Source organism: Apaloderma vittatum, unplaced genomic scaffold, assembly GCF_000703405.1.
Source record: "Apaloderma vittatum isolate BGI_N311 unplaced genomic scaffold, ASM70340v1 scaffold9821, whole genome shotgun sequence".
Lineage (NCBI taxonomy): Eukaryota > Metazoa > Chordata > Aves > Trogoniformes > Trogonidae > Apaloderma > Apaloderma vittatum.
The window spans coordinates 1-17,321 of NW_009699614.1; the positions used below are offsets into that span (position 1 = coordinate 1).

The 17,321-nt window shown below is 40.7% G+C and overlaps 1 protein-coding gene across 1 annotated transcript; it reads left to right on the plus strand.

Moving 5' to 3' along the window:
- Positions 1-198: 198 nt before the first annotated feature.
- Positions 199-10,203, plus strand: STK24 (serine/threonine kinase 24; the record flags this gene model as incomplete). The annotated part of the gene is made up of 6 exons (XM_009878457.1): positions 199-384; positions 607-752; positions 2,462-2,585; positions 3,416-3,484; positions 7,315-7,451; positions 9,619-10,203. Coding segments are annotated over 6 exons (699 nt in total), but the record flags the coding sequence as incomplete, so codon positions are not given.
- Positions 10,204-17,321: the final 7,118 nt, after the last annotated feature.

The window sequence follows — 17,321 nt, forward strand, 5'->3', positions numbered from 1 at the left end:
TTATTAAACTGTTTTTATCTCAACCCATGAGATTTCTCACTTTTACCCTTCCAGTTCTCTTCCTCCCATCCTGCTGGTAGGGGGAATTAGAGAGCAGCTCTGTGGTGCTTGGTTGCCAGCTGAGGTTAAACCACAACAGCAAGTAATACTATTTCTTCTCTTTCTTCAATCTTATCTTAAAAAAGTTGTTTCTTACAGGCAGATATCTGGTCGTTAGGCATAACAGCCATAGAACTTGCAAAAGGAGAGCCACCTCATTCAGATTTACATCCAATGAAGGTTTTATTCCTCATTCCTAAGAACAATCCACCAACTCTGGAAGGAAACTTCAGTAAATCCCTCAAAGAATTTGTGGAGGCCTGTTTAAACAAGGACCCAAGCTTTGTGAGTTTCATCTGTTTGTTAATGTATAGTAGAGAATTTCAATGGTTTATGTGAATTACATGAATAAGTGCAGTTCAGCTTTTCTAATATAGTTTTTTTTTTTATACTATATATATTTAACATCTCATTTGTACCAAGACTAAAGTCTGGATTTCTTGATCGTTTTATAGTGAGTCACTTAACACTCTCAAATGCAGTGAAAATAGTAATTTTCTTTTCTAGAGACCAAGTGCAAAGGAGCTCCTAAAACACAAATTTATTATACGAAACTCAAAGAAAACTTCCTACCTGACTGACCTTATTGATAGGCACAAGAGGTGGAAGTCTGAACAAAGTCATGACGACTCCAGTTCTGATGACTCAGATAAGTAAGTTTGAGTTTGTAAAATATCCTGTGTAAATATAGGAGCCAAGTAGTTATTTTTAGCAGATATATTCCCATGTTTTATTGTTTACAGCTTTTCCGTTTGGGAGCCTTGGTAAACTAATGAAATCTTAATTTCAATATTGGAAGGGAATTCACACGAATAACAGCTGCTGAGAACGATTCTTCTGGCCCATTCTTTACTGTCTTCACTTTGTTGTGGGGCCTAGGCTCCTTCCTTGTCCTGGCCTGTATGAGGAACAGTGTGGCCAGCAGGAGCAGGGATGTGATTCTGCCCCTGTGCTCAGCCCTGGTGAGGCCTCCCCTCGAGCCCCGTGTGCAGGTCTGGGCCCCTCACTGCAAGAAAGACACTGAGGGGCTGGAGCGGGTCCAGACGAGAGCAACGAGGCTGGGGAAGGGACTGGAGTGAAAGTCCTGTGAGGAGAGGCTGAGGGAGCTGGGGGTGTTTAGCCTGGAGAAGAGGAGACTCAGGGGGGACCTGATCACTCTCTACAACTGCCTGAAGGGAGGGTGTAGTCAGGTGGGGGTCGGGCTCTTCTCCCGGGCAACCAGTGACAGGACAGCGGGCACGGCCTGAAACTGCATCAGAGGAGGTTTAGGTTGGATCTCAGGAAGCCCTTCCTCACGGAGAGGGTGCTCAGGCACTGGGATGCACTGCCCAGGGAAGTGGTGGAGTCACCGTCCCTGGAGGGGTTTAAGGAGAGGCTGGATGTGGCACTTAGTGCCGTGGTCTGGCCGATGTGGTGGTGTTGGGTCCTAGGCTGGACTTGCTGGTCTCAGAGGTCTTTTCCAGCCTTCTGTGATTCTATAAGGCCAACTGTTACTCCTGTTGTGTGAGCAGAAGGTAGCCCTCACCCTCCAGGGCCAGGTAGTGATGTACACGGGGACACCTAAGGAAGGGAGTTGTCTTCTTGGTGGCAGCTTATCCCCCATTTCGGTTACCTAATTAAAGAGGCAGAAGCAGATCCTTGCAGCTAAGAGAGGATTAGTGCTCAATGCCTCCCTGATAATGGGGTGTTGGGGTACAAGCCACATTGCCTAGTTTTTTTTATGAGAGTTGTTTTGTTTGTTTGTTTTTTTTTCTATCCTTCCAGGAGGTTTGGGCCATTACACCATGACACTCATGAAATGTTGAATTATTTATGGAAAAAAGCGTTGTAAATATTTACAGATCTCTTTCCATTTTTTTATTTCTCTACAACAAATTTTCATGGAACTGCTCAATAGGTTCCTGAGTTGGTGTCCTTACGACACCAGATATTTTTCTAGGCAAAAAACTTAGCTGTTTTTCTAGGCAAAAAAAGTAAATTAAGTCTTCTAAATTTTCCCCCCTTCCCTAATGAAAGCCAGTTTTCAGATAGCAATAAAACACTCCATAGTACTTCTTTATGTAACTTCAGAAAATGTGTTCAACGTGTAATGCCTCTCTTTCTTTTTGAAGTTAATATAACATTTGAGTTAATTTAACATCTTAGTTTCATTTTTGGGGTTTTTTTTTTGGTTTTTTATTTGTTGTTATCCAACAGATAAATCACACTACTTTTCATACTTGTCTTTATGCTTATTGGCTTGCACAGTAGAATTTGATTTTGATTATGACTAGTGTTTTTATGTTTAGCATGTATGTTGAGTGAGCATGGACAGTAAGGTGTAGAAAATACAACTTACTCTCTTTCTTCCCCTCCCTTGAAGTGAACCAGACGGCCAGGCCTCAGGTGGGAGTGATTCAGGAGAGTGGATCTTTACAGTAAGAGAAAAAGACCCCAAGAATCTAGAGAATGGAGCAGCCCAGCCTTTGGAGTTGCAAAGAAATAAGGTGCTCAAAATATGTTATACAAGGAGATAATACTTGCTTTAATTATTTTTATTTTATACCTTTTACAAGCATTTAAATTGTGAAACTTCCAGAACTTTTGCTAAAACTGTGTAGTCTACAGTTGCCTTTCACAAAAAGTTTTGAGTAAGTCTTGAAGTTTTGGTATTCTGTAAATGTGCCCTTTTTCCATACATCATCAAATACGTACCAAAATATTACCGTAGTTTATTAAATGTTACAAGTGGTGGAACACTGGGCAGTACTTTATTTTTAAGATCTTGCTTCTCTAAAGTTGACTTAAACCAGTGCAGTGTAAAGCTGGGCAGAGGCTTTGGGGAAGACATTCTGTATAGGAAAGAAGACTGCAGAGTAGCAAAAAACAGAATGTGAGTGTGTCTAAAAAAACCCACTTAAAAAAAAAACCATCAAAACACCAACCTAGAATAAGGGATGCTTAGGACCTGCTCCATTGTATTTTCTGCAGCCCATGTGGCTAGAGCAGGTGGTTGCTACCCTGGCCTTCAGAAAAATATTGTATCATGGGATGAACCTAGTGAATATCAGCATGTCTATGATTTAATACATACTCAGTAGAATTGTGGGAGTTTGTTGTTTAGTTTTGTTTCATTTTGCGCTTGCATGTATTTGTGGTGCTACAGCCTAAAATTCTAATTTAGCCTCCAGTTACAGCTAAATTCTTTTAGAAATAGATTTTTCGTAAAGGATAGCAAGTTGGAATTGTTTTTTTCTGTAATTAGAAACAGAATACAACATGTTTGGTTTTTTTTTTTCTGAAATAAAATTAGTCAATAAAATTGTTTTCTTTAAAGGAAAAGGATGTCCCAAAGAGGCCTTTGTCCCAGTGCCTGTCTACAGTTATATCCCCTTTATTTGCAGAGGTAAGTTACTGCTTTACAACTTAACAATTCCAGGATCCAAGTCTCTGAGAAATAGAAAAATAAGATAAGTAACACCTGAGGTTTCTACAACTCATTTGGAACTGGCTGTTTTAGCTGAACTCTTTGCGTTCATGAATGTCTGTTTTGAGATCTTTGTCTGGCTTCTAACAATACTTCATGTGCATGGTAGTGACATCAGCCATGCTAGCCTAAAGCAATGGAAACCAAAAAGGATTATTTTTTTTTTTGACACTGCTCTAGGTCTTTTTCTGTCGTTTTATCTGTTGCAAATTTCAAGTTCTTCGGTGTTCCAAGGTATGGCTGTCAACCACATGAGCAAGAACTGAATTTCTGAATTCCAGTGTCGAAAACTATTTTGTTTCCATTCTGAATTTTATAATTTTTATGTGTTTCTTCCAAATACCTAGAAACCGCTTTAAAAAAAGGCTCATGTGAAGGAAAGCCAGATATTTATGAAAACATAATTATTTGAAAAAGTTGATGGAACTCTAAGAAGCAAAGACTCCCCTCTCACCCTAGCTTTGATATGGAAAATTTTGTGGTTACATAATGATTTCAATCATTGCAACTGTTACGGAAATAAAGGTAGAGAAATTGTTCTAATGAAAGGGTGTTGTCTTAATTTTCCTCTGATGAATGAAGTCCTGCCTCAGAGGATTATCATCAAATTTTGCATGCTCCTCATTAAGCGTATCGAGTGCAGTAAAGCCATTAAATTCATTTAAGGGAGATGATCTCTGTATTGGTTATTCAGACTCCATTATTAAGTCAGCCTGTCATTCTCCTATGTAAAGTGGAGAAACACTTTAAAAGGGAATTTTTGGCATTTTCCATTGCAGTTCTTTGTATTACCTGCTTGCTGGCAGGTAATGATATGGGTCCTTCATCCACTGCCTTCCACACTTTGTCTTCCATTTTTATCCTTTCTTTATTTTTCATTTTCTCTCCACCATGGCCTTTATTACCCGTCTCCTGGATATCTCTGCTCTGGCTTCTTCCTTCCCATAGTATTGCTAACTAGTTGCTGTGTCATTCCTTGCCTGTCTCACTCCCGGTATTAATTTTCAAAGCCATTCTTTTAATTGCCACTTGCTGATCCCTGTGGGTATGTGATTCCCCCAGCACTGCTGTAGCAACACAGACGTTTTTCACTGCAGTCCTTACTAAAATCGCATTTGCTTTCATCTCTGTAGCATGTTGAGGCTCCAGAAAAATTTTTCCTCACATGCTTGTTTGCTGTATCTTTTCTTGCTGTGGGAGAAGACTCTTGGTCTGGTATCTGCTGTTTGGTTCATACTTTAGACTCCTCTTCCACACAACTTCTGGTGGATAGCCACAACTTGCCTAAACTGCTTCAGAAACTCGTTGCAGGGTTTCTTTTTATTTGTGGGCATGGCTACTGTCTCTGCTGTCTGTAGGAAGCCTTACGTTACATTTTCAGTGTTACATTTATTTAATGTTTAAAGCACAGATGCCTTTACCTGCAGGAATTATTGCTGGCTAAATTAGTGAGTTACTCCAAAAAAGTGAGTTACTTCCAAAAAAGAACAAAACTGGCCATCCAGAGCTTTTTGTCATCGTGGAAGCTTCAAAGCTTTTGGCACAGAACAGGTGTAAAAAACCAGCTGCTTTCCCTAAGTTATCTTCCAGGGTAAAATTGAGCTCTGCATCATGCTCCTTCAGTCAAACTCTGATAGGAGTTACAAGCCTTAACTCTGTTAGGAGCCTTGACTGAAGAGGCTTGCTCAGCGATGGGGTCTTGCTGCTCCCCGGTGCTGGTAATCATCTGAAGCTTGGTGAACTTCAGCAAAGCGGTTAAAAGAATAATCAAACAAAACAACTTTTCCCCCCTGCCAAACAACAGAAGACAAAATGCACCCTGAAAATGAACAAAGCTGTCATGCTTGTCAGTTATTTTCCATCAGTTTTCTTCAGTGACCAGCTCCCACCCCAGTGGGGTTTCTTTCTCCGTACCAGAGGACAGGGGCTGAGTACAGCATGCAGTGCTTCATTCTGGATTGCTTTTTGAAGGCAGGACAACCAAGTGTCCTTTGGTGCAACGTTCCCACTCTTGTCTGCTTCTGTCATCTTGCCCTCAAGCTGTGACTTCCTAGCTTAGCTAAGAAAGGGTTAGTTACTGGGGAAAGAAAAGGCATTTGTGTCTTACTGTTAGCTGTACTTTGTATGCAAGGTCTTGTTCTTGAGCATCCTGGATGTAATGAAAAAAGAACACAAGCAGCAGGCAAAGAAGAGTGCAGAACCCTTCCTACTGCTGTGCTTGTACCTCATCTGTTGTATATACACACTGTCCTCTGGATTTCCTTCCGTTGAGACCTGAGTGACTCTCCAAAGTCACTAAACATGGAACTAGAACAATTATTATTTCCTTTATTTTTCTGCTGCAAGACAGAGATTCCCTTTTAAAGAAAAATCCTTGATACTGAATGCAACTCTGGAACTGTAATTCCCGGTACCTGTTGAAAGTCCACTTCTGAAAGGCCACTTCAGTGTTTGGACATCTCTGAAGAGCTTCACTGCCACTTTGTTCCCTCTGGAGTATCTTGTACTAAACTAAACTCAAAATGATCTATTAATTCTGCTTTCTGGGGATCATGCTTGTTCCACGTGACAATCCCCTGTGCTATACTTAACTAAGGCCAAAAGTGCATGCGTGCCCACCCTATATCCCAGAAAGTGACACAGACTTTCCATTTGCTCAAGCTAAGCTTTCTTCGTTACTGACAGTAATGGCATAAAGGCAGACTGGCTATAGGTCCAGCATTCAGAGATGACTTAAATTAACTGAATAATTTGTGGAGAAATATGTAGAAAAATACCTTGCTGTTCTTCAATTCTGTGTAAACAACTCCAGCTCTTCAGTCCAAAGCACTTGTAAGCCCATTTAGCTTTTAACTGGAGTATATTTTTCACCAGTTGGTTTGGGGTTTTTGTGTGTTTGGTTTTTTTTGTTTTCTGGATAAATGAGTTTGATTCCATCTTTCTTAAGAGGATGCTGCAAAGCAGCTTTTGACAACAGCTGTAGTGATAAACAGGGAGAAAAACTTGTAAATGGAGACATCTGACATGCCGGGTAAAGTCCAGTCCTGGAAAGAAGGCCGTACCTTCTTTCCCCCTTACTAGTAGTAACATGATCCTTTCTTGTAAGGAACTCCAGACCCTGCTGAGGCTTTTTTGACTGTTATTGAGTTCTGAGAAAAAAAGCGTTTTACCAGCCATACGCAGTGTGTTATACCAGCTCCTACATAAGCAAAGTGCTGAGAACTTCCCTCTCAGGCATCAGTCCCTGCCTGATCATGGGATCTTTCCCTTCAGGCAGCAGAGGAGAGAGTGCTCTGGGTACTCTGTTGGTAGAGCCAATAGGGTAAAACCCCTTTCTAACAGCACTTGCACAAGTGCACTTGCAGTGTGTATGGATAAGCTATAGATGTACAAGTATGTGCACTAAAGTGAGTGTGTATAAGCAGCACATCTTGAAATGAGCTACAGGTAAATAGTGCATCTTTCTTGGGATACTTTGTTGTAATTTTTGAAAGTGAGCATGCTGACAAGAATATGTGAGCGACTGAAGACTTGTGAAGTTGGATGACATCCTGATAACTACTGGAAAGCTAACTTCAGGGTGAAAAAATATCTTCAGTATGTGAGGGTGTGTAATGAAAGTAAAATCCTGATATTCTGAACACTGGTGGTCACTTCCTAACAAGCTTTTGCATTATATTGTTTATAGAAACATCTATGAATATCTTTATTAATATATCTCTTCCTGGTTTTGGTGTTTTTTTTTTCAGTTGAAAGAGAAGAGCGAAGTGTGTAGCGGCAACACAGATTCCATAGAAGAATTGAGAAAGGCTATTTATTTAGCTGAAGAGGCTTGTCCGGGCATTGCAGATAACATGGTGTCACACCTTGTGCAGAGGCTTCAGAGGTAATAAAAGTATTTCACTAAGGGTTACAGAAAAATGCAGATCTGGCTCTGCATTTGGCTAATGTGAAACTGAAAGAATTAATTTCTATTTTAGAGGGAAAAGACACTTATGCTTACAGTTTATTTGTGTTTGCTTAGTTAGAAAAAAAAATAATTGTGTCAGCAGGTCTAATTTCTTCTAGCTTCAGGTAATAGCCCAAATGCATGTTCATCCTGCTGGTGCCCATAGTGTGAGCCAAAGGATGCTGGACAGCCTTTTTTTTTTGCATTTTGTTTAAGGGATATTCACACTTTCTTGGTGTCTGCGTGTATGTTGCAGAGGATGCCCTCTGTCGATTTTGATTTCTTTTACTCACTTTGAGAAATGGACTGTTCGGTTAGTTTATGTTTCTTTCAGTCATGCAGTAAGTGGTTCCTTGTTCATTCATTAAAGATAATCTGCATGGCCTTTTAGTGGTACTTTCAAAACCAACCTTTTGTATTTCTTCAAAAGGTCAAATTTTGTAAGAGAATATATTCTTAACAAATGCTCGATTTGCTCTTCTTTTAAATGCTACATAAGAAAAGATCAGGAGTATAAGTTTCAGAATTATTGCTTAAATGCACCCTTGAATCCAGGAGCCCACAGCTGTTGTGAATCTGCACCATCCAGGCTGGATTGAATGGTGGTAGAAAAAACACCTAGCAATGGTTAATCATGGACTGCTACCTTGAAAAAAATCACTCTGAGCAGGTGTCTTCCTTATATATGTCAACCACAGCTTGGTAAAGTTTCAGAATTCACACCTCTGATGTTAAAGCAGAGGATTGCCGGGCTGACACTTTGTCATTCAGTAAAAAACAGTGCCAAGAAATCTGCAAGCAGTCGTGTTTCTGGGTGTCTGGGCTCTTAAGCATGAAGCCCAGCTGGCATCTCTAGTGTTAAAAGGTCACACACCTTGATGCCAGATGTCCTGATTCTCCTTTCATTTGATCCTGGCACGCTTGAAAGAGTTTCTGGGTCTTACATCTCAGTTCTTTTCTGTTAGAGGTTCCAAAACTCACCCCAGTATTCCATGAGGCCTGTATTTCAGTATCAGTTTTCTATAAGCCTGGCACACGGTCTTCCTGGAACTGAGAACCTCAAACACTTTTGAATTGAAGCTGAAAATGACCACATGGAGACAGGCTTTCCACTGGACACCTTATCGCTCTCTACAACTACCTGAAAGGAGGTTGTAAAGATGTACGGATCAGTCTGTTCAACCAAGTAACAAGTGATAGGACAAGATGAAATGGCCTCAAGTTTCTCTAGGGGAGATTTAGATTGGATATTGGGAAGAATTTCTTTACTGAAAGGGTTATCAGGCATGGGAACAGGTTGTCCAGGGCAGAGACGGAGTCCCCATCCCTGGAGGTGTTTAGAAGTTGTGTAGATGGAGTACTTAGGGATATGGCTTAGTTGAGGACTTGGCAGTGCCACGCTAATGGTTGGGCTCTATGATCTTAAAGGTCTTTTCCAATGTAGGCAATTCTGTGATTCTGTAGTGTCCTATTACAGTGAAGGCAGGCACTTCATATTCTTTGAAGGACAGAAATAAATATTGATAAGGAATGTTTGTTGATGGGTCACATCTGGGTGAACTCTTTCTTATTCTAGGGATGATGTTCAGCTGGGATGTGATCATGGCTAGCTCTCATTCCAGAAAGTGAGTGAAAGAAATGGATGGCAGGTTCCCCCTCCCCTAAAAAGAAGTTTGAACCATTCCATAGCTTGGTAGATATCCCTTATGGATAAAGCTATTTCTAGAGCTAGTCAGCTTCTGAAAAGATAGTTCCTGCTTGTTGGAATATTGCAAGAAATAGGTTCATTAAGTCATGCATTGCATCCACTTACATCCTCAGAATTTGGTAGCTCACTACTGAAGATGACTCTTCAATAACATGTTTCTAATGAGATTTTCATTCCCCTTATGATTGGATTAAATTTGATTTCTCATGTTTGTCTGAATGAATTAGTTGGGACCCTCAGAAGAGCTGCCAAATAACTTCAAATAACTTTATTTACCTTCCCCCCACCAGTTTTGATCTGTGATATTTTATAAAGTCATCAACAACATAAAACAGAGTAAGTTTTAGTTGCTACGTATTACTTTCTGAAAGTCACAACATTTCTTTCTCTCTTCAGATACTCACTAGGTGGAGGAAGTACTTCATCCTACTGACGGGCTGTTCCCGCCTTCCCTAAGACAACAGAAATCCCGCGGTGTCCGCAGTGAAGGCGCGCATCCTGATGCCGTTGTTCTGCCCTTCAGTCACGGGAACATCCTTCGGTGGAAGGACATTCCTATATGTGCGAGAGTGAAAATGAAGCCTCTCAGAGGGAGGCAGTCTTTTTCAACTCCTTAAAGCTATAAATTTATTTTTTTTTTAATGATAATGCACATATTCCAGGGAGGTGTCTTTTTGTAAAATCTGAAATGTATATTTAGGTTTGTGACAGAGAAAACTGAAGATGTTGAGAAACCTCAGGTATCTTGCTTTAAGAATTCCACTGGGAGATGGAGTACGTCTGTTGGAATTGTGTACAGATATGTATATAACGTCATTTTTTTATCTGAAAGCCTTTCAACGTGCATAAGGAAACACTGTGTACAAAATGGTAAAGTGCTTTTGTAGATAATGTTAGTGGAGTAAATATTCGACAGGCCATAACTGAGTATCACCTTGCCTTTATTACATGTAAATTTTGAATTATGTGATAAGTGAATCTTGGTTTGATTTTTGTACGTGAAGGATTTGCCATTGAAAGAGTTAATCCTGTACTATGGAACCTTCTGTTTGTACCTCAGCAAAGACACAGTTTCATTCTGTTTCTCCGGTATTTCTTCCTTCTGTATTCTGAGTGTGACTTTTTGATTATGGTACTACTTCTAGTTGTTTTAAATTTAATACACCTTGCCTCACAAAGCTTTAAATTTAAATTACTGTTTTTCCTAAAGAATAAGCTCTTTCATATTTTCAGTTTCAATTGTGCCAATGCAAATTCTGAACCCTATGTATTGCTCAGTTTTAGTAATAGATATTTGTAGTGAAATTCAGATGGCATCTTTTTTTTTTTTTTTTCACCTGAACATGTTTGAATGCTCACACAAATAAATCTTTATTAACTTCATTTATCCTGAAATATCTCATTAAGATTTTGGCTGTGAGACAGTGGCAAGTATTTATTTCTTCACCATGCCTATTTTTTATCATTAGAATTAACGTCTTGCAGCATAGAAGAAAAATTATCCATCAGTTCAATATTCGGTCTTGCTGCCTGAAACTGTGCATCTCTTCACCGAGAGTGATGTCAGACAGAGATGGCAGAACGGAGTCTGAGCGTTGTGTGCTATGTCCTGTTACTTGGGTCTCCAAAAAAAAGGCACTACTTGAAAAATTCTGAATTTTGACATTTCCCCTGTTCCTATGAATGCTTCTTCATAGCGGACTTGGAAGTAGTAACATCACTTATACACACAGTTGATCAGGTGGCTTTTTATCTTTCTCTCTTCTTTTCCCCGCAATATTCCTCTGAGCTTTACCTTGGTTTGTTTCACCAAGGCTGCATTCAGGTGCTGCTTATTCTAGTGGCTAACAGCGCATTTTTGCCTTGTTTTAATGAAGAAATTGACGATTTTATGGTTTGGATGACAGCAAGGTAAATTACCTGTTTGTTTATTTTTTTAAATACAGATTTGAGTTTTGAAACAGAAAGCATTAAACTTTAAAAAGTATAGGCATATCTACTTGGCTTGGTACTTGGTTCTCTAACCATTCTGGAATCTGGTGAGGTCTTCTTGCAGGACTTTGTCTCACCATGGTAGCCCTTATTCTATGCATATTAACAGCCTTAATGATTAATTTAGTAGTTCAACAGTTAAGAGGCCACTGTCACGCTCACGGAGCTACGAAACCAGGTTGAAGCAACAGCTGAAAGAAACCAGTATATGTGCACTCATTCCTGGAGCCATATTAGACACCAGCATGTTTGCCAACATAGGGAGTCACAGGTTTCCTTCATGGCTAAGTGAATTTAAGGTAAATTGAACAATGCATAAGTGTGAGGACTGGTTTATGGCTCCTCTTTGATTAACACCTTTAAATACATGGCTTTGCGCGTGCTTACCCTTGAGGTAAGAGATTTAGCTCTGTGATCGTGAGACATGCAGCTGGATACAGTGCCACGGGAAATTCATCCATCAAACATTCAGCCATTCAGAAAATATGGTAATAAACAGTTTTGTTTGCATCTGAAATATAAATAGATTAATGGAAACTTTTCCCCAGTCATCTGTTACTGTAAGGACTTGAAAGCAACCTCACTTGGAGATGCACAGAACTCAGAGATTTAGTGGGGAAGTTCAATTTACGGTGCTGACTGGAACCTCAGGAATTTCTCCATCAGAAGACGAAATTCTAAGGTACTCTAGTCTCGAACGATCATTTAAAAAGTTATACATCCATTGGTGGGTTTTTTTGAGTTGCATTTTAGTTGTGTTCCAGGACTGTATGTTGATGAAGTAAGTCTCCGAGTAGATTGTGGCAGAATTTGCTTGGCAGATGTGTCCTTCGATTTAGGAGCTTAAGATAAGTAAGACCTACAGCAAGGGCAATTGGCCCAAATGCTAGGACATTTGGAAAAAGACAAGACCTCATGTATGGTAGAGATGTGTATTTTTATATGTAACATATAGATTATTTAAATATAAAGTATCTTAAACTGAGATTCACTGAAAAAGAAAAAGCGTGCTGCATCTTGAATGTAAAATTACAATCATTTGCTATTGACAAGTACTGATGCTTTAAAAATCAGATCTATATTGGTAAGAGAAGAGCAGCTTCATTTGAAAGAAGCACGGGCTGCGTTTCTGAAAGAAAAAGCGTATTGATATTTTTGAGAGGTTGTTTCATGCTAAAAACACGTCTGTGTTCTGATGTTGCACTGATGATTTTTGTGTGCAGGTAGTACTTCTTCACTCAGTCTTGAATATACTAAGTGACAAGCTATCCCTATTTATGCAAACATTTAAATTAGTGGAACTGCTTATTTGTCAGGGATTTCTAGATTAGGCAGTAAACGAACTCACTGTTTAAAGAAAAATAAAACCAGTCCTTTGAACTAGAGGCTTGCTTTTTGTAAGTATCAGACGTCTAATCTATTTTTTTAACTTATTTTTCCTTGCGGTTGCACTTTGTAGTTGATGACCGGTTTACTAAAAAGGATGGCGCCCCGATCGCTGTGGGCCAGGATGCTCTCGGTGTAGTAGCGAGGCACCACTTTGTCCGAAGCGCTGCAGTTCCTTTGCAGCTCCAAATGCTTTGTGTCCGTCTGTCCCTTGGGCACCGGACAGACGAAGCGTCTGGTTCTGCTCCCGCCATCCAGGGCAGCGTGGGCGGAGGGGGAAGGTAAGAGGGTGCGCGGCGGCGCTGAAGGGCAAAGCGGCTGCCGCGCGGGGAGCTCAGCTCCAACGTCATGCGCTGCAGCTCCTTCACCTGCCCGCGCTCCCACCGTACCCGGGAAATGTCTCATCCAGCTCTTCCTGCTTTCTGTGGCGATCCCTGTTCAGTTTTTTAACCAATGCAGCATTGGTTTGCAATGGTTTTACCTTAGCCTCACTTTTTTACGGAAACGTATGTTTTGCCTTCAACGATGTCACCACCGGAGGGTTATGAGACGTGCCAATGGCACAAGGGTCGGTACAATCGCAAATTATTTTTGTAAGTTGCTGGGGAGGAGCTTAAAGTGTAGCACAGATCACAGATCTGCGAGCTTGCTCTTTTTATCTGTATTTTGCCGATGTGCTGGTAATTGCACTGAGCACATGCAGTAGACAAATCGTATGTAATGGTTTTCGGCCTTCTTTGAAAGCACGATTACAGAGGACAACTCAAGTGTGTATCTTGTTTTCTGTAATACTGCTGCCTGTTTATAACCGTGTATTTAAATTTTACTTTTGTCACTCTGTACCAACTGAGTAATACTCCTTGTAAGCTACATGACCTAGAAATAAAGATGGAAAAGTTTAATGAAATTTTGCCCTCCGAGTGTTCAATAAGGCAAGATTTGGGGGGGGTGTGTGGGGGGGGGGGGTGTCTCCTCTCAAGCGGGGATGCTCCTGCAGGTACTGGCTCAATTATTGCCCATGTGTCAGTAATCGTAAGTTTATAAATCCTGTTCAGTTTGGCATCTTGGACTTTGTTCAAGAGAAAGCTCTTATTTAAACTCAACCAAAGCTTTCTGAGCAAGGATGTTGAAAATATTTTTCAGTTGGGGAACTTGGTAAACATATTTTCCCACATGGTTAGGCCATCTGTGAGAGTTTTGTTCTTGATTAAGTTTCTGTTTTTCATTTTTTGTTTTTTTTTTTTTCCAATCTACACATACAAGTGATTGACAGTGTACTGTTTTGGTGCAATTTCGTGCAGTTCTGTATTGCAGCTTGGCCAACTGTAAGACAATGTGCCAATTTACAGATGGTAACGATTTAAAAGCCCACTTTGAATTCCCCGTCCTGCCAGCCCAGTGGAGCTGACGGAGTGCTCGCATCGAGCCTCATTAACGTAACTTCAAACATCACATCCTTAATTACTCACATAACTGAGTGACAAACCCTGTGACAGCTGCACTCCTGTAATTGCATCTCATTATTACTTTCTCCTGTTAAAAAACATACATGTGCCACGTGGATTTTTTTTTTTATTTTTTTTTTACCTCCACAAACTTTTCTGTGCACCTGGGAAAGACGTTTCTGTGCAACTGGAGTTGTATTTCTACACAGCTATAATTATGCTACCTTTTGAGGCAGAATGAAAAATGGTCAAAATGTGGTTTTTCAGGTCCTGCTCATTTCCTTTGTTTTGTTCTTCGCTGGTGGAATGGCAAGATACGCACCTGGTTTTGTCTCTTAAAATAAGTTTTCCTTGTGAGAACTCTTTTTCTAGTCTGAGACCTTTATTAACATTACTGCACGGACAGCATGTTTTTCCCTACCTGCTAACTTGCCTTTCAGTCTTTTTTTTTTTTTTTTGATTTTGGCTGGTTTCAACTCAATTTACAATGGTACTGAGGTCTCAACAGTGTTTAAAATTTTATGAGAAGAGGTAGGCCTGAGGTATATTAACTTCCATTAAGATTTATTTATTAAGAAGTTAGCAGAGAAATGATACAAGTACTTTGTGGGGGGAAAAAAAAAAATATCTGTGGAGTCCAGGCTTTGCTGATCCCATGGCACAACTTCCGATTATGGCAATAAATTTTTTGTTTTGCTTTTATTTGTTCATTAACTGAAGCTGGCAATTGATTATTCATGGCAAGTAATAATAACAACAACAAGAGTAAATCTCTTGCAGTGAGCAGTCTGAAGTTTTCCCACTTAGGGCTACTAACCCAGTATGTGGTGACCCTGAGCATGTGATTAGTTGGACAACAGGATGGAACTCTGGGTTAGAAAATAAGTAGTTTTATACCATAGCTTTCTAGTAAACCACCAGTTTTGTTCATGCAGGTAATCTGAACCTGATTGTAAGATATAATGATCAAGACAGTTGCTTTTATTCTCTTACCATTATTTCAGTTTGGGTTAACCTTAGGAATAAAGAACTAAAAAAAAAAAAAAAAATGCTGAAAATGACAGCAGTTCAATCGTAAAAAAAAAAAAAAAAAGAAAAATCACACTAGTAAATAAGGAAAACAAAAATCTTATTTTAAACCTGTCTTCTGTACAAGAGGTAATACAAAAAGGTGAAAATGCTAAATAATGAATCAGGTGGATACTCTGAAGTTGTAGCCAAAGCGTAGCTCAGTCTCTGCTGTCATGGTAAATAGAACTGTATCTTGATCTTTGCCTTAGACATTACAGGAAAATTATTTTCTAAACCTACTTTGTATGAAAATGTAATGACCCTAGAAAGGGTGCTGTCTGATTTCAGGAATGTAAATAATAGCCTTTTGTTTGAGAGCTTGGGCTACACTACTGCGATGGATAGTGGAAATGGAGATTGTATCCAACAAGCCCCAGCAATCTAAAATAAAATTCAGTTTCAGCTGGGTTAAGGGCATTGCCTTTAACGTAATTTCCATTATAGAAAAAAGCCCCAACTTTTCACTGTTGTAGGTAACAATTGTAAAAGCCAGATGTAGGGACCCAGCTTGTAAGGCTTTGCAGGTATTATTTTGCAGCTCAGTAGCATTTTTGGGGGGGGAGGATTAACCTCCGCAGCCTTTCACTGTCCATAGCAACATCATGTGCTGTTGCCCTTCAGCTTTGTTTTCCTGATCTGTGGGCCGCTGCTGAGCTGTTGGTAAGTGATGGCATGTGAGGTGTTATTTTTTTTTTTCCACAGGCTGGGAATGGATAAGCCAGTGGGGACCTGCAACTGGGAAAAAGGGTCTTCAGCATTTTCTATCTGCTTTCGAAGTTTGTCCTTCTTCATGTCATCAACAGCCAGAGGCGATGCTGTGGGGCAGATGTTGGTTGACAGTCAGCTGAACGTGAGCCAGTAGGGTGTCCGGGTGGGCAAGGACAACAGCGTCCTGGTCTGTGTCAGAAATGGTGTGGCCAGCAGGACCAGGGAAGTGAACTCGGCACTGCTGTGGCCACACCTCAAGTATTGTGTTCAGTTCTGGGCTTCTCACTGCAAGAAAGACACTGATGTGCTGGAGTGGGTCCAGAAAAGAGCAACAAGGCTCGTGAAGGGTCTGGAACACAAGTCCTGTGAGGGGTAAGGAACTGGGGTTGTTTAGCCTGGAGAAACGGTGGCTGAGGGGAGACATAATCGCTCTCTGCAACTACCTGAATGGGGGTTGGAGAGAGGAGGGAGGGGATGTCAGCATCTTCTCCCTAGGAGCAAGTGATAGGACTAGAGCAAATGGCTGCAAGTTGTGCCAGGGGAGGTTCAGGCTGGATATTAGGAAGAAGTTCTTCAACGGAAGGGTCATTGGGCACTGGAACAGGCTGCCCAGGGCAGTGGTTGAATCACCATCCCTGGAGGTATTTAAGAAACATGTTGATCTGGTGCTTAGGGACACGATTTAGTGGCCAGCTTAATGGTTAGACTCAATTTTAATGGTCTCCCAACCAAAGAGATCTTGTGACTATATGTCACAGGGAAAATGACTAAGGAAAAGAGCAACTGCAACGAGTTACCTTCCCGGGAGGGGGGTGAGTGAGGGAAGGTGGATTGAAGGTTTCCACCCCGATGGAGGCAGTTTACTGAAATACTTGTTCCTCTTTGCCGAGGTGGCTCAGATTTGGGCACAGGAACTGGGGCTTCTTCATAAAGGGTTAGCACATATCTCTGGTGGGAGCAGATAGAAAGCAAGCTTTACTGTCGTGAAACAGGAATATCTATTACAGCATTGTGAGGTATTTTATTCCCTTTTGTTGTGAGCAAAGCCGTAAGCCATTCTACACATCGTGCACAGGTAAGCCATTAACAAAGTGAAGAGCTAGATGAAGCAAAAGCGAGGGTAGAAGTGTCCTGGCTTCATGTTCCGAATTTATGTTCACGCCCCATCTGCCCAGCACTGCATTTCCTGCAAGGCCTGTAACGATGACAGGTGGGCTTCCAGCACGTTGAGCTTCCACTAACAGAAGTTTTACATCACCCTCATGATCCAGTGTTTCTTAAATCCTAAGGAACAGCATCTAAGCATAATTGACTTAATGCTACCAACCTTTTGAGTGGGCCAATGGCTTAACCCATTAGTCTTAGCTAACTCTAAAGGCAGGTAGACCAAATGGGTGTTCCTCTTCCAACCAAGAGAAAGAGACCGAAATTCCAACATCAAACCAAAAGTCAGGCCAGGATACGAAGCAGGGAGGATGAAAACTTGGGGCTTCAGCA